Source organism: Podarcis vaucheri, assembly GCF_965113315.1.
Source record: "Podarcis vaucheri genome assembly, chromosome: 13".
Lineage (NCBI taxonomy): Eukaryota > Metazoa > Chordata > Lepidosauria > Squamata > Lacertidae > Podarcis > Podarcis vaucheri.
In genome coordinates, this window is record NC_138751.1 from 21,592,299 (window position 1) to 21,616,829 (window position 24,531).

Here is a 24,531-nt window from a genome sequence, read left to right on the forward strand (position 1 = left end):
ACAGAGTATTAGAGTATTAGAGACATTATGCAACATGATTGCTTCCTCAACTTGGGATGCTTACACACAAGGCTTTTAAAGTGGAATCGCTGTGCTTCATCCACTCTTACTTATGCTCCATCTTTCAGTTTTCAAAAGCATGGCACCAGGCAGTTTCCATCATTAAAGCAACAAGCAGTGCTTTTTATCTGGGGGTACGCATACCCCTAACATTTTGTGAATCTAAGTTTGACCTCATTGAGGGGCAGTATGAGTAGGAAAATGAGAGTAGCCCCAAACATCTTTTTAAGGAAAAAAAGCACTGGTAACAAGTCATTTTTATTTTTTTAAAGCATTAAATCAAGCCGATCAAACAGATCCACAAGGAGACGGAAATTAAAGGAGGCCAAAAGCTTATCAGAATACAGTGTAAACAAAATTTATGGCTCCAGAGAAACACTTGCCTGTCCTCTGTGCAACACAGTAGAGGATGATAGGGATGCAGGCTACTGGATTATTTTATTTTTTGCTTTTCCTTGGATTCACGGAGTCCTGAAGTTATTGCTGTTCGTTTTGTGAACAAAAGTCATATAATACTCAAACCTGCCCAGCTCCATTCGCCTCTAAGTGGAACGTTGGTTGGGGGAACCTCTTCTGTTTACGAGGAGTTGGCATACACTGATGGATGGAACAAGTCACAGCCACTGCCGCTCTTAATCTTATCTTCCATATGTTTTGTAAGCACAAGCCTCTTGGCGCGAGACCTTTGGGGCAGAGGGTGATGCCCTGCAGCCAGGTTCTTGAATCGACTATCTGCCCGAGGCAAATGCCATTTTTATTCCACACCCAAGTCACCACCGGCATTCAAGATAGGCCAGATATTTCTTGCATAATAACCACGGGAATACTCGGTAGGGACAACAACAGAGATAGACAGGGTTGAGATCACAGGGGCAGTGCCAGGCAAGCACAAACACCCCGTTATCTTAGGGTGCCAGAGAGTGTTGAGGTGCCCTTAACAGTCTGCTGTCTCTGCTGATAACGGAAGCAGGCACGTAAGCCGTTCCCCCTTGGCTGTGTTTTGCTGTGCTGTAAGGGACTTCCACAAACTCCAGAAGAACAGTCATTGCTTGCAGGGATGGGCTTCTTCACATTGATCCTCCTCACCTCCTCCTGCTTCCTTGGAAAAGCCAGTGAGTTGCCTGCGTTGAAATTGAAGGAGGTGGGCAGCAAAGGCATCTTAAGAGTTAAGAGACTTGAGAGACCAAGATCTAGTTCAGCCACCTGCTCAATGCAGGATAGCACTACTGAAAGGTTGCTGGTGGTACCAGTGGCCCCCCAGATGTGGCTGGACTACACTCCCATCATCTCTGAGCATTGGCCGTGTTGGCTGGGGCTGATGGGAGTCCAAGAACATCTGCAGGGCCTGGGTTATCCATCTCCAGACTGCAGCACCCCTGGCAGAAGGTCCAGCCAAGGAGTGCCCACCACTTCCCAAGGAAGTCAGTCTTAATATAGCAGTATTATTCACAATTATCCATTATTCTGGAAAGCAATGTGCAACCACTTATAGTGGTTGTAGGGGATGGCACTTGGCATGAAGTGTTCTGCTGTGCAGAAGGGAGCAGAGAGCAGGGGATGGACAGTGTTGTCTTTGTGACTTGCTTGTGAACCAACAGACACATTGTTTTTAACTACTGTCAGTCATCTGGGGAGCAACCTGGTGCCTCTCTGCAAGCTCACAAGCAAGGTTTGCTCCCAGCCTTTCAGTACTTTAACACAGGTACATTACCTTTGAACATGGGGATTCCATTTTCCCAGTACTGTATTTTTATATTTGTTTTTACATCAGTATATGGCAATCTTTTGCAATCTGTTCCCTTGGGCAGTTTTTGCTGCTAGGCAATTATCGATATACAGTGGTACCTCGGGTTATATACGCTTCAGGTTACATACGCTTCAGGTTACAGACTCCGCTAACCAAGAAATAGTGCTTCAGGTTAAGAACTTTGCTTCAGGATGAGAACAGAAATCGTGCTCAGGCAGCGCAGAGGCAGTGGGAGGCCCCATTAGCTAAAGTGGTGCTTCAGGTAAGAACAATTTCAGGTTAAGTACAGACCTCCGGAACGAATTAAGTACTTAACCCGAGGTACCACTGTAATTTGGCGGCCATTGAGCCCGTCTTTAAGGTGGAATCAAGTAAACTGTATGTTTCATAAAGAACTTTTGCTTGCCCTGAATCTATTTCTAATCAGCACCATTGGGGTGACTCAAGGTCTTTCCAGATGACCGGCTCATTTGTCCTGATTTGTTTGAGAGTTTAGATGGCCTTGCACTGAAGCAAGTGCAATCCAACGCTTTTGATGCCTTTCCTTGTCACTTTCCTTATCACAAGAAGTCTGACCTTTTGGGGAAGCAGGTTTGTTGCACGAGACCTCCCAATCCCTTGCAGCTGTGGGACCTGAATTTACCTGTATGTGACTAAATCCCACCCAAATACAGTGAAAGCCTGGAAGCAACCCCTGAATGAAGTTAAGTTGGCTTATCTGAATTGGGTGCGGTAATTTGACTGGCAAGAGCCTTCCAAGGATTTGGAAAAAGTCTCTTCTCAATCCTCTTAGCTGGTAAGCTTTTAGGTACAGACGCATGGAACTTAACCCAGGGCAGTCTACAAGTAAGAGATCTGCTCACTTACTGAGCTATTTAGGCAAGATGGCCCATGGAAGACCGATCACTGGATGATCTTTGGCTGTATGGCTTCAGTGTTTGATGCCGTTTAAGATGGTCCTTAGATTTCCCCAATAATTATATTTAGGGCCACATAGGCATCACTGATAAAGAGGAAACACATAACTTTTTTTAAAAAAAGATATATTTGTGTAAAATCTGCATGTGCTAATTTGTATGTTTGGATGTAAATACAGACACAGTCACTATAATTGAAACAAAAATGCAATCCATCTCAACATCCTGGGGAAGACTGTGACCTGTGTAGATGGTCCATTTCAAGGCCCCTGTCACATGGAAGACGGAATTGTAGAGCTGCGAAGGGGCCCCAAGGGTCATCTAGTCCAACCCCCTGCAATGCAGGAATGTGCAGCTGCAACCTTGGTGTCATCAGCATCTTGCTCTAACCAGCTGAGCTATCAGGTGTCCAGTGGTTGTATTTTCTCAGTTAAGCAGGCAGCAACCCAAACGCAATGATAAAGGAGGATGCGCTGCCTGCCACCCTAAGGCCAATTCACACATGCCTGCATATTCATTGATTTCTCAGCACTTGCCAAACGGCAGCTGATTGTGAGACCTGACTCCTAAGCAGAAGAGGAGAGCTCTTCTTATGTGTCTGTTCTGTGTTGCTTGACCCAGCCGGGAAGCTGCAAGTGCAGGCCGAGCCCTCTCTAGTGAAAGCTGCGGTTGGAGATGATGTCTTGCTGAATTGCATCTTTACTGTGGACGGGCCTACCGTGGACCTCAGCCAACTCTCAATCCTCTGGTTCCACCGGGGCAGGCAGCTGGCGGAATTTGACGATGTGGTGACCACCTCCGGGGAAGGCGTCAGCCTGAGCCGGGAAGAGCTGGAGAATGGCAACGCGTCCTTGCTCATCTCCCGGGTTGGCACTGGAAACTCTGGAAACTACAGATGCTACGTCACATATACGCCAGAAGTGCGCATTCGGGAAGTGACTTTGAAAGTTGCAGGTAAGAGAAGTGGATGGTGTGGCGTGTGTGTGTGTGTGTGCGCACTCAACCAAGCACCAGCAGGAATACTTTTAAGGTCTGGCTGCCTCAGAATACGCCCCAGTATCATGCAGCATTCTTTATCGGGACAGGCAAGAATATATATTTTTTATCTCCCCCCCCCACTCCATTTTTAAAGTTTTGTTTTCTACATTACTGGATTCAAGGCAATTATTGTCTAAATATGCAACGAAAGTCAACGTGCCACCCTATATTCAGAGTATAGTAACTGAAGAATCCCTTTCACACACAGCACAAGATAATTCTACACAATATCAGCAGATAAGCAAACAAAACCGCACCCACCAATTCCAATTTAAATAATTTACAAATCAATAGCAAATAGCCACAGGTTGACACAGAATTGTGTGGCTATCCTAGAAACCCCCCCCCCATTCTTCACTGCTCTCTTGCTCTCTCTCTGAATCCCCCCTTCAGTAAATATCTATTCCTAGCCCCCCTCTCTTTTGAACACATTCCCCGTTCAAACACCCTATGAAAGAGAAAGGCTTGTTTTCCTCTGGAGACTTCCAAAATGCAGCCTTTACCTTCTACATTGGTTCATTTTATCTCCAGTTTAATTGGGCTTATAGTCACATTTTAAAAATCAAGTGAGCCTAGCTAGCATCTATAAATCTTAGATATCAACAAAGAGACACTCACCTGTCTTCCCCCTGCTCCCTACATGATGTTAATAATTTGGGGTACATTAAAGGCATACATTTTGCACCAGAAAAGCAAAGCTTTTGCTCTCTCCTAATTTACAAGTAACTCCTGCCTTGATTTGCCTGCAGGTGGTGTGCCTTAGTCACCCTAGGCGACTAGGCAGGTAGCTATGAACAAAGCCATATCAAATAGAGGTGGAAAAAGGCTTGCCCAGTGCCTAAACATTACTACAGTGCCTTGTAATTCTGCGTAGCAATTTCAGTTTTTGGAATTTGTATGGACTGTATTTAAACGTGGAAGAAGTACAGAAGATATTGATGGGTCCATCACAAAAAATGTCTCTGTTTTGATTTCTGTGTTTCATTCATTCATTTCTAACCCTACTGTGTGTTGGATGCCGATACTAATTCCCTGCAGACCCTGAGGAAGATCTGGAAGATTCCTTTTCATCCCCGTGTCTCAGCCGTTCAGATATCCTGAGCAAGCTGGGTCAAATTGAGGAAGCTGTGAAGCAACTCGAGGCCAAACTCCAAGAGCTCGTGACCAGCAAGAGTGCCGCAAGATGTAGTTCTGAAGTTGCCTCCCCGTCCACGACAGAGCCCTCACGCTGGTTGCATTTGTGAACTGCTGCAAATCAAAATAGGCTTCAAACCCATTTAGCTTAAACTTCCCGTGTTATCCAAGTAAATGTGGAAACTGTAGCTCTGTGACAGGGCTTAGAGTCTCTTGACAAATCATTCCTGCAATATCTTAATTCCTAGGATTCCCTGGGGGGGGGGGGATGTTATGACCATTAAACCAGCTTCAGAATTAATACTGTGTTGAAGGGCACTGCATGTACTGAATGGCAGTGGAGGGGTGGGGCTGAATTGACTATTTCTGAGTGCACCAGGGCCTGGAATCAGGTGGGGTGGAGACAGAGTTGGATTAAACAGGAGGCAACAGCAGGGAACTGTTGAGGGTGCCAGCCTTGAGGAGTGCCTGGTTTGTTGACCACTCATCCTGATTTATTTGGGGGGAGACTGAATGACATTGCCTCAAAGCAAGTGTCACCTCACACTTTCCAATGCATTTGCTCACCAGTAATCGCTTTCCTTATGGTAAAAAGCCCAATCTTTTGTAGAAGTGGGTTACTTGCACAAGACCTCCCAATCCACTGTATCTATATACCCTGGATTTGCTGGGATGTGACTGAATCCAACCCCAAAATGGTATGATGGGGGTGGGGTGGGTGTTGTTTCTAGATCTGCTCAACTATCAAGAGCTGACTCAAATAGAATAAACACTTCATCTTCACCTATAAATCTGGCAATGACCTACGTGGACAGCATGCATTACTCCTTTTGGAAAACAATATTAGAGAAGTTATTTAAGAACATAAAAACAGCTGTTAGATCAAGGCCAGTGGCCCACCAAGAACAGACCTTTTCTCACAGTCGTCGGGATCTGCAGTCAGGATCTGAGCACAACAGAAACCTCCCGGTATTACGCATCCTGCTTTTGAGCTTTCGAGTGTGTTGTGGCTGACCACTGATAAAGACCCAAGTTTTGGACTTCATGGACATGTGGTCAAATTCATTTGATATGTTCTAGCGTTATGTCAGTCCCGCATTCTCTAAGTGCGCTACATGGGCGGGGGCAAGAGGGGGAGCTGCCCCCTCTAAATCAGTAGAAATCTGAGGTTCTGCCCCCCCCCAAAATCCTGGCTACTCCCACGGTGCGCTAGTCCTGGCTAGTACTCAGTAAAAAGCACTGCTTATGGTCAAGAGGCGCTCTTGTATTTTTCAATTACACAGCCCAGTGCACTGAGAGAAAAAACACACACAAAAAAGCGAATTAAGCTCTGGGGAAATGCAACTCCTGGTTAAAGGCACAAGTCTGACCCACCCGCTCCTTCGCCAGGAGAGGCACGCGGAAAATACACGCCGAGGGGCTTTCGCTTTAAGAGCCTCCCACTGGACTCTGGCTGGGGTACAACCTGGGTGTCGCTTAGCTTGGAAAGCGCTGAGGCAGCAGCAGCCTCCGGAGGGGAAGGGGAGGGCCAGGGGCCTGTTGCAAGAACCAGCCTGGAAGGGACGGGAGAAGCCCAGCAGCCCCCAGCATGGAAGGCTTGTAAGCAACTGATCCCCCACCTCGCAAAACAATAACCGTGCCCGCCCCCTTCCCAGTGCCCACACTTCGCGCCCCTGCCCCACCCCCGCTTGCTTTTTGCAAGAGTGCCCTATTTTCCTAATACTTGTAATGGCACAAGAGGGTGGGGGATGCGTGCGCGTAATAAACGTAATATTCGCGCCACTCAAAGGTCCCTGAAACTAACATGTCGCTTCCTTAAATGAAGTTTTGCAGTTAAGTTTGCTTGCTACCGTAATGCAGGAGAATCTCATCAAGAAGAGTCCAAAAATGCAGGTAGCTGCGTCGATGCATTCGATTGAAATGAATAAAGGTGCATCGCGCAATGCCTAGTTCATTAGGGTCAGCTGGTAGCCATGGAGTCACGTGCTGGCAAAAGGTGGAATTTGCCGCTCGGGAGTGCGCGGCTGGAGTTTCAGTCAGGAAGCCAGCTTAGCCCTACATCGCGAGGCTGTTGTGATAAATGGGCCACGCCCGCATCCATGTATCAGTGGAGGGAGAGTGGCGATCTCATGCAAAAACTTGGGAGCCTCGTGTATTGCACACAGTTTGCCAGGCAGTTGGGTAGCTTGTGAGGCTCGTTTTGAACAGTTTATAACAAATTGTTGGCCAATTTGTGCTTTTCCTGACATCTCTTCAAGGTAAGGTACTGCGCACCTGTAAAAGGCTACAAGACATCTGACAGCGAGGGAAAGCCAGGAATGGGTCTCATTCAGGGAGACTTTGGTCATCTCCCTTTGCAATCCTGTGCATGTTTATTTGCAATAAACATTCATTTCCCACTGGGTAAGCATGCAGAGGATTGTAGCCTTAGCGTTTGCCCCAAGGCAAAATGCATAACCTCTTCATAGCGCATGTTAGATTCTATGTTCAATATTCTAAAAATGGCACATACTTGCTTTACGTGACCTTTGAGCCCCTTTGTGCTCCATTTTCTCCTTCCCTACCCAAAATCTGCAGCTACCACAATGAGGCCAACACGTCATACATCCGATGTAATGGGCTTTTAGTCTATCGAAGCTTATGTATGTCACACAAACCCATTAGTCTTCAAGGCACGGCGAGCCTCCTTTTTGGGCGCATGCGATAGCAGACGTTATCCCTACAGCATCTTTGCACTGCCTCCCCGCTACCCACCCAGCGCAAATGTCATACTGATGTTGTGGAAATAGCAGTTGTGCCTAATGTCACTGGTGGCAACTATTGATTAACCCTTCAGGGGTTGGTTGCTTGGTTATGGCTTCAGTGCATAGCCCTCCCCTGCGTATATAAGCAGCATGAACTATGCAAAGCAAGAAATGCTACTCAGTTAATACAGGTTGAAGAATTCAGATTTTGTCAGGAGACTGTTTGGTTGTTGCTGTTTGGATATATAAAGTATACACACACCTGTCTATGCACGCTCCCACGGCAGCCCCCAGGCTCCCCCCAAAGAAGCCTACCGTGCGGCAATGGTGCTCTCTGGCGCAGGAGATGCCCTCGGCTATCGCAACCAGCGCTGGGAATACTGCACCTCAGGGCCGCAGATCCACCAGGAGCTCCAGGAGCTGGGGGGCCTCGGCAAGGTTCAGGCAGCTCTCCCTGACTGGCCTGTCAGCGACGACACGGTTCTGCACCTGGCGACGGCTGAGGCTCTGGCCACAGGTGAGTAGCAGGAAAGGCTGGGCAGCCTTACAGCCTTTTCTCAGCAGGTCCTTGTTCCCTGAGGAATAGCATTTTTCACTTACAGCAGAGCTCGGCCTACATAGGGCCGACTCAGGGTATGACTGAGGGGGTTCTCCTCAGCAAAGTGTCATCTCTTGGGTCTCCTATGTCCATAGGTTCACTTGTTCGCAGCAATGGTGGCAGTTCTCCAATCAGCAATGGGCAAGAAGTCCTGTTATTGATGCTGTTGTTGTTGTTAAAATTTGTATCCTTCATCTGTAGATCCCAGGGCAGTTCACAACATGAACCAACCTGAGATTTTCACATGGGGTGTGGTGGATGTGGGAATGCAGAGGAGATTTTTTTAAAATTAATGCAGAACACTTCTCTGTGTTTCCTCTATCCAGGGAAGGAAGGGGAGGTGCTGTTCCAGGAGCTGGCCAAACGCTATGTTAAAGCCATGAACGACATGGAAGGGAGGAAGCCTGGGCCCACGAGCATTCTGGGTAACTTCCGATGGCACTCCTCTGTGCAAGTTACAGCAATATAATTCTCTTCGAAAGCAAATATATGCCTGCTCCTTACACAGACGGAAACTAATCCGACACTAAGGAAGTGGTGCTGATGTGAATAGGCAAAGAGCTTTGAAGTGTGGGGGGTGGGACACCTTCACTGTGCCTTAAGGTGGTCTTGTGAAAACACTGTCAGTGTTGTTCTTATAGTACTCAGCAGGAAAGATGATTGGGGCAAAACTCAAATTAGTTGGCTTCACTTGTCATTCCCTGCGGCTCCACCTCCTGTGAGTTTCCAGGGCACCAACCCTCTATGGGGTAAAGCAGATAGAACAGAAGTGATATTTTGCAGAAAAACTACAAAAGGGGGGAAAGGGAAGGAGAGAGGAGCTTAGGACAGAAGGCCATTTTTAGGAAAAACCGCAGTGTAAGGTCAGGAGGCCTATTTTCTTTCCACCCTATATGTTTCTTCCACTTTAGACGGCAGCCTCTGCAGTTGTATTCTGTGAGATAAACAAAATGCCCAGGGCAGCCTCCATACAGCTCAAGAGCACAAGCAGTTTGGCCCGTGCACATCTTCTCATGTCTCTCATTTTCCTCCCACCTGCAGGAACATCTCAGTTGCGTCCAGGGGAGCCAAACGGATATCGCATTCCCTTCAACCCCGGTGCCACAGGTTGTGGTGCTGCCATGAGATCCATGTGCATTGGGCTCAGGTAACATGGTGTGCCGTGGTGGGGGGGACACATGTAAGAAAGGACAAAGCTGGGGCCAAGCGAAAAAGCTGAGGGCCAAAGTCGGACTCCAGCATGACCCCCAGCCGCCATCTCTCCCAGGTATCCTCGCCCTTCAGACCTGAGCACTTTGGTCCAAGTCAGCATAGAAAGTGGAAGAATGACACACCATCACCCCACAGGTAACTGAGTGTGTGCGGTAGCCGTCCTGTATCAGAGCGCCTTTCCCGGCAATGGTACATAAAAGGGACAATGCTGAGATGGGCAGAAGAGCTTTCTCCATGACTTGAAAGCTGTGGGTGTGTGGGTGTTTGGAGTAGTGGTCAGTGTGGGTCTTGGGGCTGCAGGTCTACCCATACAGATGGGCAAAACCCTGAGGTGGTAGAATAGGAACTTCAGGCTGCAGGTGGAGGATCCTGTTTGAACAGCCCTTGCATTGAAATTTCCCTGAAAATTGAAGCCTAGTACAGTAAGCAGAGAGCCAGAATATGGTTAACCATGATCTGTTTGCAAGGAGTTTTTAATACAGTGTTCAGAAAGTGCCCCCCCCCATTTGCATTCTGAAGCGATGTCATCAATTATACTGCTTCATTCTGCTGCATGTGTAGACCCAGCCTAAGTATCTTGAGGGTGATGGCAGAGGTGACATTTTAACACAGGTCATCCTGGGTCCTTCACTTTTTTTTGCACTTTATGTACTACCAGATAACACACCACCATCAAGCAAGCAAAAATGCTTTGTCTTTCCCTTAATACTGCAGGATGGCAATCTGTCGTTGCTTGTTTTTCCAAAATTAAAGTAGATACTTTGAGGGTATGTATATGTACATTTAAAACCTGTACCTCTCACCTTATCAAATAATTGGCAAAGATTTTCAAAACTGTTGCTAAACTGCTCTGGGGGAAATCGTGGGATGGTGATGTCACAGGCGCTGTGCAATAGGCCCTCTTCAAAGCCAGCTTTACCTTCAAACTGAACTAAACGGGGGGTGATGGGGGGTGGTGGAATGCAGAAACATTTCCCCCACCAGGGATGAAAGAAGGCATATTTGTATTGAACCAGTAAGTACTTTTTAAAAGTTGAGCTCCCTGCTAAACCATAAAGTCTGCTGGGTGGGCCTTGGGCAAGTCTCTGTAGCTCAGCCTAATCTACTTCTTGGAGCTGCAGTGAGGATAAAATTCCTTGAGGGATCCTGACTTCCACCTATCCTCTTCCTCCGTTGTAGGCTATCTGGGAGCTCTGGCCTCTGCTCTGTTCACTTCTTATGCAGTGCAGGGCCTCCCCCTTGAGCGCTGGGGAGCTGGATTGCTCAGGACCCTGCCCCTTGCTTTAGAGTACATTCAGACTGCTGCAGCTGAGAGTGACTCCAATGTGGGGGCCTGGGCTTATTTCCAGGAGAAATGGGAGTGGTAAGTCCTTTGGGTGTGCTCTGGTACGGCGAAGGGGGACCTGAGTAACTGGAGGGTGTTGCTATTTTATTTTTTAGGATAATGCAGTTGAAAGCTTTCCCCTCCTTTTTTCCAGTGTGCATCTTTTATCAGGATGTCTAGAAACTTGCTTTTGTAAAATGAATAAATGAACAGCCAGATTCTGTGGTGAATGGAGAGCTGGTGCAATGTAAGGTTAGAGTGCTGGATTAGGATCAAGGAGACCTGGGTTCAAATCCCTGCTCAGCCAGCAACGTCTGAGTGAATTGGGCCAACAACTACCTAAACCTAGCCTACCTCACAGCTTTTTGAATATAAAATGGATTTTTGGGGGTGGGGGTGGGGCAGGAGAAGATAATTGGTTGTATCCAGCCAAGTCATAATCAAAGTAGACCCATTGAAATTAATAGACCTGACTAGTTTAAGTCCAGTAATTTCAGTGGGTCAACTCTGAGTAAGTTAGAGGCAACCCAGCAAATGGTATCTTGAAGGAAGAACTTAAATCTCCTTGTCAAAATGTGATTCTCTATTATCATTTTAACACACACACACACACCCTACCATGTTCCTACTCTCTTTATGTACCAAATTGGAAAAAGGAGCTTTTAACAAAATTTGAAAGTTGACAACAATTCAACATTACTTTCAAACAGAACTTAAGATTGAGTTTGATTTTTAAAACACGCAAACAGCAAAATTCAAAGCTGAATTCGGGGGGAGGGGACCTCACTGTGAAGGCAAAAACGATATCTTGGTTCTAATAGTAATGTTTATGAGGTAGGTCAGAGTAAAGAGAGTCATTGTGGTGCAGAGGTCATTCTGTTTATTTCACTGTACATTGTGCCCTCATTGGCTCTCAAGGAGATCTTGGATTCTTGGCTTTTTCACTTCTGCTCTCTAACCATTTAGGTACCTCTCTGAACGGGGCCTGGCTACGGGTCAGGGCCCTTGTCTGTTTCCTGCTGCCTATAGTCCCGCTGAGCGTGACGTCATCTACAAAACCTTCAGCCTGGACGGGTGGGCCGGACGGAGCGGTCATGATGCCCCCATGATTGCATACGATGCCTTGCTGGGCGCAGGGGAGAACTGGGAGGAGCTCTGTAGCCGTTCCATGTTCCACGGGGGTGAGTCGAAAGGAGGCAAATCCTGCCCCTCCCCCACTGTAAAAGTGACCCACCCTAAAAGTAAAGGAAAAGGTACTCCTGACCATTAGGTCCAGTCGTGGACAACTCTGGGGCTGCGTGCTCATCTCGCTCTACAGGCCAGGGGAGCTGGCGTTTGTCCTCTGACAGCTTCCAGGTCATGTGGCCAGCATGACTAAGCCACTTCTAGCGAACCAGAGCAGTGCATGGAAACGTCGTTTACCTTCCCACTGGAGTGGTACCTATTTATCTACTTGCACTTTGATGCGCTTTCGAACTGCTAGGCTGGCAGGAGCTGGGACAGAGCAACGGGAGCTCACCCCATCACGGGGATTCGAACCGCTGACCTTCTGACTGACATGCCCTAGGCTCTGTGGTTTAGACCACAGCGCCACCTGCGTCCCTGGCCCACCCTAAAACTGGCTGCATTTCATAGAATTGTAGAGTTGGAAGGGACCCTGAGGATCATCTAGCCCAACCCCTCTGCAGTGCAGGAATGCAGCTGTCCCAAATGGGGATCAAACCTGCAACCTTGGTGTTAGAAACACCAGGCTCTAACCAAACTTGTTTTCTTGGTGTGTGTGTGTTTTCCTGCTCACCCACAGGGGATAGTGACTCTACAGGGGTGATTGCTGCCTGCTGCTGGGCTCTGGCTCACGGTTTCAGAGGAGTCCCAGAAGATAACCACATAGCGCTTGAATACCGAGACAGGATGGTGGCTGCAGCTGATGCCCTCTATCAACTTGCCTGGGAACAGACTCCTGTTTGAAAGACCTTTCTGCTGTCTCTAGCATCTAAGGATGGACTCTAATCCGTTGATTTTGGTTTCTTCTCAATCATAATTTCAGGTCTTCTCATTTCCACACCAATTTATGATCTGTGCATGGCACAGTCCTTGTGAAAATTCATCAGCGTTTTAGTGAGAATTTCACTTGATATACGTCATTTCCCCCAATAGGCACATTTTTTCGCAAAGCAATTTCCCTTATTGTAATGTTGCTTTTCACTAACACCTGCACTTGTGTGTACACTTTGCCCTAATATATGCATTCTTGTACATGTTACTTGGATGGAAAACTGCATTGCAAAATTTGGAGAAGCACCAATGTCCAAGGATGGCTGGCTTTCAATTTGCATATTGTTTTGGAAACGGCAAATTTGTTAACTTCGTCTTTAAATGTGAACTGAATCTAATTTCTGCTCCAGCATCCCAGGCCCCTGAGAGAGGCCCTGAACATGAGCTGCAACAAGCTGAAAACTGTTCTTCACAGAATAAACCGAGGCTGTGTTTGCAGTTCTGCCTTGTGTTTTGTGGGAGGAAAATTTCAGCCACTGGATTTCTAAGATCCTCTGAGGAACCTCCTGTGACCTGGGAGATCTTCCATGAGATCCCAAAGCTATAGTGGAGAGCTGTTTTTAGTAAGTGGTGAGGGAAATGCACTCTGCACATGCCCAGAGGCACTATACTCTTTATTATATCTTCACATACACCATTGGGGGAAATAATTTTGTGGGTGAAATCTTGGCCTCTTTCAGAGAACTCAGCAGTCTTAACCCCCATCTACCCCACTCCTGTATGGCCCAGATCCCATTCTTCTCCCAAAGAACCCAGGAGTCCTGGACACACACAGAGACCCAGCCATGATGGTTTAATTTGGCACCAAGGCAGTGTTTTAGGGTAGCCAAACTGGGATGTGGGGAAAAGAGAGAGAGAGAGAGAGAGAGAAAGAAATGTACTTTCATTTTTAACCCCTGAGCAGGGATGTCAAATCAATGCAGAAACACGAAGGGCTACCCATCTCTGCGTCTGTTGGGAAGGTGGTTATGGTCCCAAAGAGTGATTGGCTTCTTTTGTTAGGTTGTCATGATTCTTTACAATACAGGATTATGGGAAATGTTTCAAGCCCCAGAGAGTTCTGGGAACAAGCCCATGAACTGCATGACAGCAGCAGTCGACGAGACCACAGGTCCTCAGCAGCAGAGGATGATGGGATTAGTCACAGCTGCTGCAGAGGATGATGGGAAAGTAACTGCAGTCTTGGGAAATGATGAGGTTGGTCATAATTCCCTAGGAGCAAAGAGTGGTTGCTATTACTTGCTCCACGGAAGACGAAACTGCTGACGTCGTCATGGTGAGCTTGGCATTGGATCAAACCAGGAAGGCATCCATAGAAGCAACGCATGATGAGAAGGTTATAAGCATGGTGGGCATTCATCACCAGCAGAAGATCATGATGAGAAGCTGCTGGTGCAAGCAGAGCATGCTGGGATGGCCACATCCAGTCTCCAGTGGCAGACCATGATTTTGTTTGTCCACAAGAGCAGAGAATTGTCAGAGGATAACTATCCGAGGATAGCTGGGTGTGTCAGCATGTCCTTAAACAGCAGAGCAGGATGGGAAGGTTTCAACAATCATTTGAAGCACAGCATGATGGGAAGGTGTTGGTGACATAATTCTGTAGTGAAAGTTTCAAGCTGAGCCATCTGAAAGGGGAGGGCTCAAGGTCTCTGTGGAGTCTGTGCAAGGTACAAATAATTGTTGGAAGTAGCAGCTAGGACCCCACGGGGGCTGACATGAGTACTGTAGACACCTCCAGGCAGGTCATTCAGTACCCCTGTGCTCTGGCAGCAAAGCAAGAGAAGACAACACATCAGAGAAGGCAGAAGGCTGTACTCCCCAGATTTCTTCCTCCTGCATCCCACCAACCCTTTCCATCTCCTTTCTAAAAACCAACTATCACCGAGTCATGCAACCTGAGAACATAGGAGCATCTAGACCAGCCTCCTGTTTCCAATAGAGGCCAGGCAAATGCTTACAACTTGCAGGTTCTGAAACTTGTATTCAGAAATGTACCCTCCATTGGTGATTCTCAAAACACTGCCCCCCTCAGTTAAGGTTACCAGATTTTTTTCAATGAATCTGGGGACACTTTTCAACTTCAATGGATTTTGTATGGGGACTGATTTGTAAATCTGGGGACTGTCACCGGAAAGTCTGGTAACCTTACCCTCAGTAGACCACCTGAAAATGGGTGAAAACCTCAGTGGGACACTTATTTTTGCTTGCTTCAGTGCCAACATCATCAACATTATGTTAATGATTATATTATTAAAAAACCACAGGCATTAAATCAGTGTCTTGTTGACCTGTTTGATGAATCCTGGTCAATCAAAAGGGCCTCAATTTCCATGTCTCAAAAAACAAGTGCAGGTCCAAATACAGATACTTTTGGTTGTTCCAGAAACTCTCAGCAAATCAGCTGGATGGAGCTTGTGGACCACCACTGGTCCACAGACTACAGTTTAAGAACTTCTGGACCATCTTTGATGGGGCTACACCATTTGACCATCTAACCCAGTACTGTCTTCTCTGATTAACAGCAGCTCTCCAAGATCTCAAGCATAGACCTTTCCCATCACCCACAAAGCCAGTTTCCTTGATCTTGAGACGCCAGAGGGTAATGAACTTGAGGCTTCACCACACAATGCCTCTGCTCCCGCCCTGAGCCACAGCTGTTTCCCATAGGCGACCCCAGCTAAGCCACCATACCATGAGGATTCTTCTGTCAATGAGCCGACATAAGTTATTCCGGCTCCCACCAGCTACAATATGGTCAACACCGAGGAAGTGGCAGGTATAAATCTGGGGAAGGAGGAAGAAGAGAATCAGGCAGAAGGACAGAATGAAGAAAGGGGAACATTTTGAGTCCCACCATGCCATACTGCCAGGAAGGACTAGCATCTCACTAGCACCTCACTAGAAGATGGGAAAGGGGACCCTCTCAGGAATCTAGTACATTTTATGACCAGATCTCTTTGGGTGATGAGGAGCCAGGCCTGGAGAACACACAAGATGCTTAGCCCAAAGGAAGGGTTGGGAGGAATGGGGTCAAAAAAGGGTCTTCAACCTGCGAGTGGCCCCGGAAGTCTTCTGGGATGTCCATGATCTTGGAGCCAGTTTCAGCTTCCCAAATCTGGTTGAAGTAAAAAGTAGTATTTGTGTTAAACCCCCTTTTTTAAAAAGGGAAAAATATAGCCACCTCCGAAGCACCTCTTTCTCCAGTTCTCACCTGCAAGGTATTGTTCCTCCTCCAGGAGCCTGTCAGGATATGTGTCCCGGTTTTGTCTATCGAGACGGCATCACCACAGACGTGAGGCCCAGATATGCGCCTGTGGCAAAGGTGGAGCAAGGGTGCAGAGGAGGAGGCGAGAGCAAGAAGAGAGGGGAAGAATCATTAAAGGCTGAGGAGATTAAAAAAAAAAAAAGCAGGAAGGTGGGTGGGGAGGGCGAGAGAAGATTGAGGGTGAGAAGGGGAAGGGCAGTGGGGGAAGTAGGGGGTGGCTGCACAGGCGTACCGTAAGGCATGTGATGACTGCATGCTCCAGAACTGAGGGGACAGAAGCCAGAGAACTGAGGTTAGGTGGGGTTCTCCCTCCAGCATCTGCCTGATAACATTTCCCTTTTGCCTAAGCTGACAGAGAAGCAGGGGTTGCTGGTGTCCGTTGATAGGGCAAAAGACAGGGAGTCCAACAGTAGGTGGCGCCAGAGCTAATGTCAGGCAGAGCCAACTATTGTTTGCTTTGCTCCATCCTCCTCTTCCTTGCTGAGCACGGAGACTGAGGAGGAGGCAGTTGACAGGCAGGGTCACCCAATGGGCTGGCTGTAAGCAGGAAGGCTGACAGGTGGGGCGCTGCCTAAAGGCAGAATTACCGTACTTTTCCATATATAAGACTATGTTTTTACAAAAATATATATGATTAAAATCGGGGGTCGTCTTATGCATGGATAGTGCATAGTGGGGACGTGGGATTGGTTGATGTCACGAGCTGGAGATTGTCAGCAGCGTGTTATTGGTGGCCTCAGGACAGATATTAGGAGGCTGTTGCACGAGTGTTAGCGTAGGTCAGGTGGGTGCGTGGTTTTCGGTAATCCTCCCCTAAAAAAAGCTCAACAACTCTGAGCTCTCCTCCCCCATTTTCTGTACAGTGGTACCACTGGTTAAGAACTTAATTCATTCCAGAGGTCCGTTCTTAACCTGAAACTGTTCTTAACCTGAAGCACCACTTTAGCTAATGGGGCCTCCTGCTGCCGCCACGCTGCCGCTGCATGATTTCTGTTCTCATCTTGAGGCAAGGTTCTTAACCCGAGTACTATTTCTGGGTTAGAGGAGTCTGTAACCTGAAGCGTCTGTAACCCGAGGTACCACTGTATTTTTAGTCCCCCAAAATAGGGGGTGTCTTATACATGGGGGTGTGCTATACACAGAAAAGTACAGGAGCTTGGTAGGAGAGTGTCCCATTTCCCCTAATGGGCCAGCCTCCGCTGCAAGGGAGGAAGGCCAGTGGCGTCTAAACTTCCTTCCTACAGCATGGCCAAGCCAAGATATTCTGCCACCTGAGGCAAAAGGACAATATAACGCCCCTTCCGTGTACAGATATTGACTAGAATAGTGGTTGAATCACACCGGTAATGGGACAGCCAGTTAGCTTAGAGGGCACAGGGCAGACCGAATGACAAATACAGCTCTCTCCTCCAAACATTTTCCTTCCAACCCCGCAACACCTGCTGCCTGAGGTGGCCATCTCACACTGGCCTTCAAAGAACGCAGTGCTGGCCTTCAAAGAAAACAGTCAGGACTTGGGAGCCATTGATTTGCTGCAGAACTCCTGCACATTGCAAAGGATTCTGGGAGATGCTAACGTCCTGCTGGAATTTGGAGCTGTGCCCCCAACAAATTGAGAGTGTGCCCTAAAATATGGTGCCAGTTTCAGGATTTTTTTGCCAGGGCTGGAGGTGGAGACTTGGGTCTTCCTAATCTGGAAGAGGTGCACGTGCAGAGAATGCAAGCAGAAAATTTTTCCAAGATGCCTTTGAGCTTCCTGTGGCCTTAACTATTACTTGACCCAGCCCCCTCTGGAGCTGGTCCTGAATACTCACATTGCACATTCCCCAGTAATTCAGCCCCACCAACACTCATTTTTGCCCCTCACCTCACCCAAGCCTTCTACTTCCCACATCACAGACCCCATCACCTGCACTGTGTCATCCCATCCTCCAGAGATAAATCGTTCATCGTTTTCCGGGAAGAAGGTCAGGGCATAGACCCGGGATGTGTGCCCATCCATCACAGTGGGGGAATAGCTGGAGGAAGAAAAGAGTTGCTGCTTAGGAAACCAAAAGCCAGCCAAAACACACACCCTACTAAATCCAGTGCACTGCATGTACTATTCCCCCTATTAGTACTGCCCGGTGTCCTACTACCAGCATAAAGGTAAAGCTAAAGGGATTCCTGACCATTAGGTCCAGTCGTGACCAACTCTGGGGTTGCGGCGCTCATCTCGCTTTATTGGCTGAGGGAGCCGGCGTACAGCTTCCGGGTCATGTGGCCAGCATGACTAAGCGGCTTCTGGCGAACCAGAGCAGCACACAGAAACGCCCTTTACCTTCCCACCAGAGGGGTACCTATTTATCTACTTGCACTTTGACGTGCTTTCGAACTGCTAGGGTGGCAGGAGCAGGGACCGAGCAACGGGAGCTCACCCCGTTGCGGGGATTCGAACTGCCGACCTTCTGATCGGCAAGTCCTAGGCTCTGTGGTTTAACCCACAGTGCCACCCGCGTCCAGCATACCTTGGGCTAAAAGTCTGGATTTTCGCCCAGGTCTGAGCATCATACATGTAAATCCCGGGTCCTGCTCCCCCTGTGATGAACTTGGAGCCAGAAGGGTTGAAAGAGGCGATCATTGTCTGGCGGTCCTCCGTTATGGTTCTCACGCAGGTACGGGAGGGAACATGCCACAGTTTCACTTTCCCACCAGAATCTGTGACGGAGAGAGTGAGTGGCCAAAGGATTTATTATGACATGAAAGGTAGGCTTCTGAGACAAATATTTTCATGGGGCATAGGCAGGAACAGAACAGAATTCTGAACACATTTTTCTGACTTGAATCAGCTTGCAGAAATCCACATTCACCATTGAGGAAGCTGCCAGATTTTGGAGAAAACCCAGTTGGAAGTACTGTATGCGACAAGAGGGCTTAATAGTATTCAGGGTCGTGTGTACTTATGGATAGGTGAATCAGTCCATTTCGGTTTCTCTCTGTTTTTCATTCTTCCAACCTTGAGTTCGGTTGCCCACATTTTCACAGCATTTTGTGATTTATTTATTTTTTTAAATCATCATGGAAATTCATCGTTATTTTAGCTCAAATTTCTCCTACACATTTTTGTATGTAATTTTGCCTAATGTGCAAATGTTTACAAATCAGTTTTCCATAATATAGTGCACTTTTGTATGTTCCTTTATGCCCATTTTACTCTAGCATATGCATTTTGGGGCACATTATTTAGCTAGAGCACTATGCTACAAAATTTGGAGAGGTACAAATTGTGAAGGATGGATTTCAGAAAGAATGAATTAGGTAAATGTAAACTGAATCAAATTACTTTCCCATCTCTATGTGTACAACACCTTAAAAATAACTAAACATGAAAGAATCTGCAGCAGGAAAAGCTGGGTTTTGAGACCTGTATCAGTTTTGTATAATTTATTTTCCTTATTTTGCTACTTTAATCCTTTGCCTTGCACATAATGCTGACATAAGAACAGCACTGCTGGATACGACCAAAGGCCTTTATTATCTAGTACAGTGGTACCTCAGGTTACAAACACTTTGGGCTACAAACTCCACTAACCTGGAAGTAGTTACCTCGGGTTGCGAACTTTGCCCTAAGATGAGAACGGAAATTGCATGGCGGCAGTGCGGTGGCAGCAGGAGGCCCCATTAGCGAAAGCACGCCTCAGGTGAAGAACGGTTTCGGGTTAAGAACAGACCTCCGGAACAAATTAAGTTCGTAACCCGAGGTACCACTGTAGAGACAAACCTTGGCTGTCGAACGTAATCCGTTCCGGAAGCCTGTTTGGCTTCCAAAATGTTTGACAACCGAGGAGCGGCTTCTGATTGGTTGCAGGAGATTCCTGCACTCAAGCTGAAACTGCATCAGACACTCAGCTCCCAAAAAACTTTGAAAACCAGAACACTTACTTCTGGGTTTTCAGCGTTTGGGACCTGAAACGTTCCGAAACGGAGCTATTCGAGAAGTGAGGTTTGACTGTATCCTGTTTCCCAGAGTGGCCAGTGAATAACTCACAAACTTTAAGAAGAGATAATTTCTTCTTGACTTTTCTTTTAAAAATCCTTTTTACCGATAATGGAAATGATGAAAGGGTGGAGGAGAGTCAAAGGATTCAGGGAATCCTAAATGTTGATGTTGATGTTTAAATTAAAATTTGCAATGTAAAACTTAATAAAAAAGGTTTTTTAAAAAATCCTTTTTACCGGAGCCCTCTCTTTTTTTTGACATCTGAAGTCAAATGTGGCTGTATTGGTTGTCTTTGGCAATTGTCTATGGATACACATCTTGAATTTGACACCACTCTGACAGTCACTGTCTGCCATCAGTTCAATAGCACATGTGTCATGCACCTGGTCCTGGAGGTCATTAAGGCTAAATTCCAGGGTTGCCTCCTCTCTGGTCAAAGGTCAAGGGAAAGGTGTTACTCACAGGTGGCAAGCAAGACATCCCCGTTGTGAGCAGGCCCACGAGGCATAAAGTGCAGGGAGGTGACAGGTAACCCAAGGGCTACAGTCTCACTGTCAGCAAGAACTTGATGAAGTGACCCATCGTTGACAGAGAAAACCTTAATCAGAGGAGGGGAAAGAGGCTGTCAGGAACGCAAAGAGATGGGCAGAACAGAACACATGAACACACCATGCAAAAGATCATGTAAATCGAATCAATTTGCCTCCCCATTTCTATGTGTAAAAGTAAAGGGACCCCTGACCATTAGGTCCAGTCATGGACGACTCTGGGGTTGCGGCGCTCATCTCACTTTATTGGCCGAGGGATCCGGCATACAGCTTCTGGGTCATGTGGCCAGCATAACTAAGCTGCTTCTGGCGAACCAGAGCAGCGCATGGAAACGCCGTTTACCTTCCTGCCAGAGCGGTACCTATTTATCTACTTGCACTTTGACGTGCTTTCAAACTGCTAGGTGGGCAGGAGCAGGGACCGAGCAATGGGAGCTCACCCCGTCGCGGGGATTCAAACCACCGACCTTCTGATCGGCAAGTCCTAGGCTCTGTGGTTTAACCCACAGCGCCACCTGCGTCCCCATTCATCTCTATGTGTACCACACATTAAAAATAACTATTCTAATGGAACAAAAATCGGAGTCTTCAGAAGATGGCACTCCAAGATCTCTGCACAGCATGAGCTGCGAGATACCATTTGTGTAGAGCTCAGCCCAGAGTATGAACCCCAGGGAGTGGACTAGCACATGGTGGCAGATGGTGGTAGAACTGGGCATCTGCAAGGCCCCAAGACCAGCAGAGAGCACTCGGCTCTCCACTTTGCAAAGATTATTAAGAAGATCAAATGTAGCCTAAGAGAATTCTCATTTTGCATGTCCTGACTCTTCTAGATTGTGTTTGTGTGTGAGAGGGTGTCCAATCCTAGAACCAGCTCTGCATCCTTTAGTGAATGGGACAAAAGCCAGCCCAGCTTATAAGATGGACATCTTCATGGAGAAACGGTCTTTTGCAGTGGAAACAGAATGCAGTGCAGCTCATAATATAGTTCAAGGTTGGTGAGCCAGCAGCTCAAGGGCCAAATCCAGCCATCGTCAATATTTTATCTGGACCGTAATAACCCATGAGACTGACCTTAATGGTACCAGTACGTATTCCTGATGCAACCCGTGTCCCTTCATTATTGAACTGGCAGCAAAGAAGCTGATCTCCACAATCTCTGTTGGGGAAGGGAATATATGCCCAGATTATTTGTATTTATTTATTTAGTCTATCTGTTAGTCATTTTTGCATTAGAATTTCTAGGCTGTCTTTTAAACAATAAACAAAAAAACTATAGGTCTTCATATAGGCCCATAGGCCAGCCTGAATGCCCTCTGGAGATTTTGACCTACAACTCACATCAGTTGATAGGAATTGTAGTCTAAAATAATTAGAGGGCACCAGGATGGGGAAGGCTGCTATAGGCCTTTATTTTTCACCTATTGGCCTTCATGTATAACAAATGAAGTTATAAATAATGAAAGCATATGATCCACAATGAAACAAGATCAAATGACGCAGTCCCTGTGCAGCCGAAAGCCGCCCCGTCAAATAAAACAGATGAAGGCGACTTGATCAAGGCAAAGGACTGACGAAGACATCAGGGTTTGACAGCTTATAAAAAGCCCACATATTTTTTTTATTTTTTAATACAATTATCCAAGGGAAGGAAGCTCCACAGACTAGGCTGCATACACAGTATATTTAAAGCACACTTCACCCACCCACCCTCAATAGTTATGGGCAGCGTAATTTGCCGTCACAGAACTATAATTCCCTGCATGCTTAACAAACTACAGTCCCCATAATTCTTTGGATGGTGTGGGAGGAATGTGACTTATATAGGCTTTAAATGCACAGTGTGTGTGCCGCTCTAGAAGCCACAGAAGAGAAGGCTGCCACATGTCACCATCAATCTTGCTTCTGATTGCGGTGGGAGATGGTGAAAGCAAAACCATCATCAGAGGCCAGCTGGGCTTCTGGAGACAGCCCACACCCCAGCAGAGGGCAACCTGGCAAGAGCCCACTAGAGTGTTTCAGTGAGCAGGTGAGCCAGGGATAGCCGCCCAATGCCATGTGTTCCAGATGTTGTGGGACTACAACTCCCATCATCCCTAGCTGTTGGCCGCTCTGCCTGGGACTGATAGGGAGATGTAGGTCTACCACATCTGGAGGGCACCATGTTGGCATCTCCTGAGATGGACTCAGAGAGAGTGCCTTTCCTAAGAGGCCTCCAAAAACTGGAGTCAACACTAGAAGTGTGGGCAGGTTCATTTGGGGGGGAGAAGGTAGTCATTAGAGATATCCCAGACCTCAGCCATGAAAGGCTGTAAATGTAATCACCAACATTTTGAAATATGCAGGTGGTCTGGATGAATTTTGAGGGGACAGGGGTATGTAGCATCTAGGGAGGGAAAGGCCTGCCAATTTTGTAAGATAACCAATATATTTAAGTCTAATTAATGCACGAAGGGGTTAAAACCACGAAGCAAGCTGTCCTGCCAGGCTTAGCTCACCTTGGCTTGGGAAGGACTCTGTAAACAAGCCTTTGTTCCCCTCCAATCCACCTGATGAACTTGGTTTGTGAAGAGGCTAAGCTGGTTGCTCCAGCTTAGGCAAATAGCTCTAATAAGCTTCTCTTGAGTTCCTATATCAATAATTTAAGAACTTTCACTACTGTGACTAAGGCAGGTTTTACTGCCTGTGCAGCTGAATGCTGTATAGAAAAGCACATGAATCTGACCTTTAGAGAGTTTGTAAGTAAACAATCTTTAATTTATCAAACGTGTGGTCTTTTTTCTCTGCTGAGAGAAGAGGGAAGTTTTGGAACTTACAATGGCATATTTTAAAGGCCTATCTTTCTGTGCTTTACCTTGCTGTGTATTTTGTGATTTTAAATCTCTGCTGGGGTTCTCCTCGGGAAAATTCTTCAGCATTTTAGTGCAAATTTCTCTTAATAAACCCATTTTTTCCCTGCAGATTTGACTACTGTGCACATTTTTTGCAACCAAATTATCCTAACAGAATTCATTTCAATGTTGTTTTCACCAATAGACTCATTTTTATGCACACTTCAACCTAATGTATGCATTTTGGCAAACAGTATTTGCAAAATCAGGATAACTGAATTTCGAAGGCCATCTTTCAGTTTCCATATTATTTCAGAAAGTGCGGGTTTGATAGATTCTGCCTTCGATGCGAATTGAATTCCCCCTCCACCCCTAATTCACACCCATTGCCCCCCTAGTTACCTACATCGTATGGAGCAGCCGGAGATCCCCGGAGATGGAGGGGCTGCTTGTGAGGTTGTCTTGAACGTTGGTGGTGGGGTTAAGAACGCTTGGTCCTGCTATGGACATGCGGCCCCGGCGTGTAGGCTGCATTGCCCAGGGGGTGTGGGTCTTTAAGGGGAGGAAAGATACTCTGTTAGGGACACTTGGGAGGGGTTGTTTTGTTTTTGAGATTCCAGTCTTCTGGACCCCTTTCCAACATTCTGAGGAGGGAGCAAAGCTCAGTGCTTTGGTGTGCAGAAAGACCCCGGTTCAATCCCTGGCCTCTCCCTGGTTGCTGGCAACGGGAGAGGCCTTTGCCTGAGAATCTGGAGAGTCACTGCCAGTCAGAGTTGACAATGCTGGGCTACATGGACATATAGCCTGATAAAGTGCAAGGCAGCGTCCTCCCTCCTTAGCATTCCCTGCCGCCCCTCTGTCGTTCATCCTTTCCCCACATCTTTCCCACTGCCCGTCCACCTTCTGCAGGCCCTCCATCCCCACCAGCCATTCTCCCGCTATGCAAATTACCCCCCACCCCATCATCCTCATGCCTCAGGTTCCCAGCTGCCCCCCAACCCAGCTGCCCCTCATCCCGGCACCAGCCTCTCTCTTCCTCTCTCTTGGGTTCTGCAGCGGCTCCTAGCAACCAATGA

General features: G+C 47.2%; 2 protein-coding genes across 2 annotated transcripts; one reads left to right on the forward strand and one right to left on the reverse strand.

Annotated features, from left to right (window-relative positions):
- Positions 1–447: 447 nt before the first annotated feature.
- On the forward strand, positions 448–13,267 carry LOC309517686 (ADP-ribosylhydrolase ARH1-like). Its single transcript, XM_082197074.1, has 10 exons — positions 448–1,172; positions 3,346–3,678; positions 4,801–6,495; positions 7,928–8,157; positions 8,565–8,663; positions 9,280–9,385; positions 9,506–9,585; positions 10,630–10,813; positions 11,741–11,955; positions 12,579–13,267. Exons 3-10 carry the CDS (start codon positions 6,485–6,487, stop codon positions 12,740–12,742), a joined length of 1,089 nt encoding a protein of 362 aa, XP_082053200.1. The 5' UTR covers positions 448–1,172; positions 3,346–3,678; positions 4,801–6,484; the 3' UTR covers positions 12,743–13,267.
- Positions 13,268–13,605: 338 nt separating this feature from the next.
- LOC309517688 (protein tipD-like) lies at positions 13,606–24,174 on the reverse strand. The gene is made up of 10 exons (XM_082197075.1): positions 23,862–24,174; positions 21,699–21,783; positions 20,539–20,674; positions 18,605–18,794; positions 18,007–18,115; positions 16,330–16,361; positions 16,044–16,143; positions 15,882–15,947; positions 15,524–15,616; positions 13,606–14,595 (listed from the first exon to the last, which is right to left on the reverse strand). Exons 1-10 carry the CDS (start codon positions 23,987–23,989, stop codon positions 14,473–14,475), a joined length of 1,062 nt encoding a protein of 353 aa, XP_082053201.1. The 5' UTR covers positions 23,990–24,174; the 3' UTR covers positions 13,606–14,472.
- Between the last annotated feature and the right edge of the window lie 357 nt (positions 24,175–24,531).

Bases quoted from the DNA above. Each gene is read 5' to 3' on its own strand.
- LOC309517686 (XM_082197074.1), top strand. The intron at 8,664-9,279 runs GTAACTTCCGAT...TCCCACCTGCAG, and splicing joins TGGGCCCACGAGCATTCTGG to GAACATCTCAGTTGCGTCCA. The intron at 10,814-11,740 runs GTAAGTCCTTTG...CTAACCATTTAG, and splicing joins TTCCAGGAGAAATGGGAGTG to GTACCTCTCTGAACGGGGCC.
- LOC309517688 (XM_082197075.1), bottom strand. From the start codon at position 23,989: ATGCAGCCTACACGCCGGGGCCGCATGTCCATAGCAGGACCAAGCGTT. The intron at 21,784-23,861 runs GTAGGTAACTAG...CTTCCCCAACAG, and splicing joins CTCCGGCTGCTCCATACGAT to AGATTGTGGAGATCAGCTTC. The intron at 18,116-18,604 runs GTATGCTGGACG...TTCTTCCTCCAG, and splicing joins ATCCAGACTTTTAGCCCAAG to CTATTCCCCCACTGTGATGG.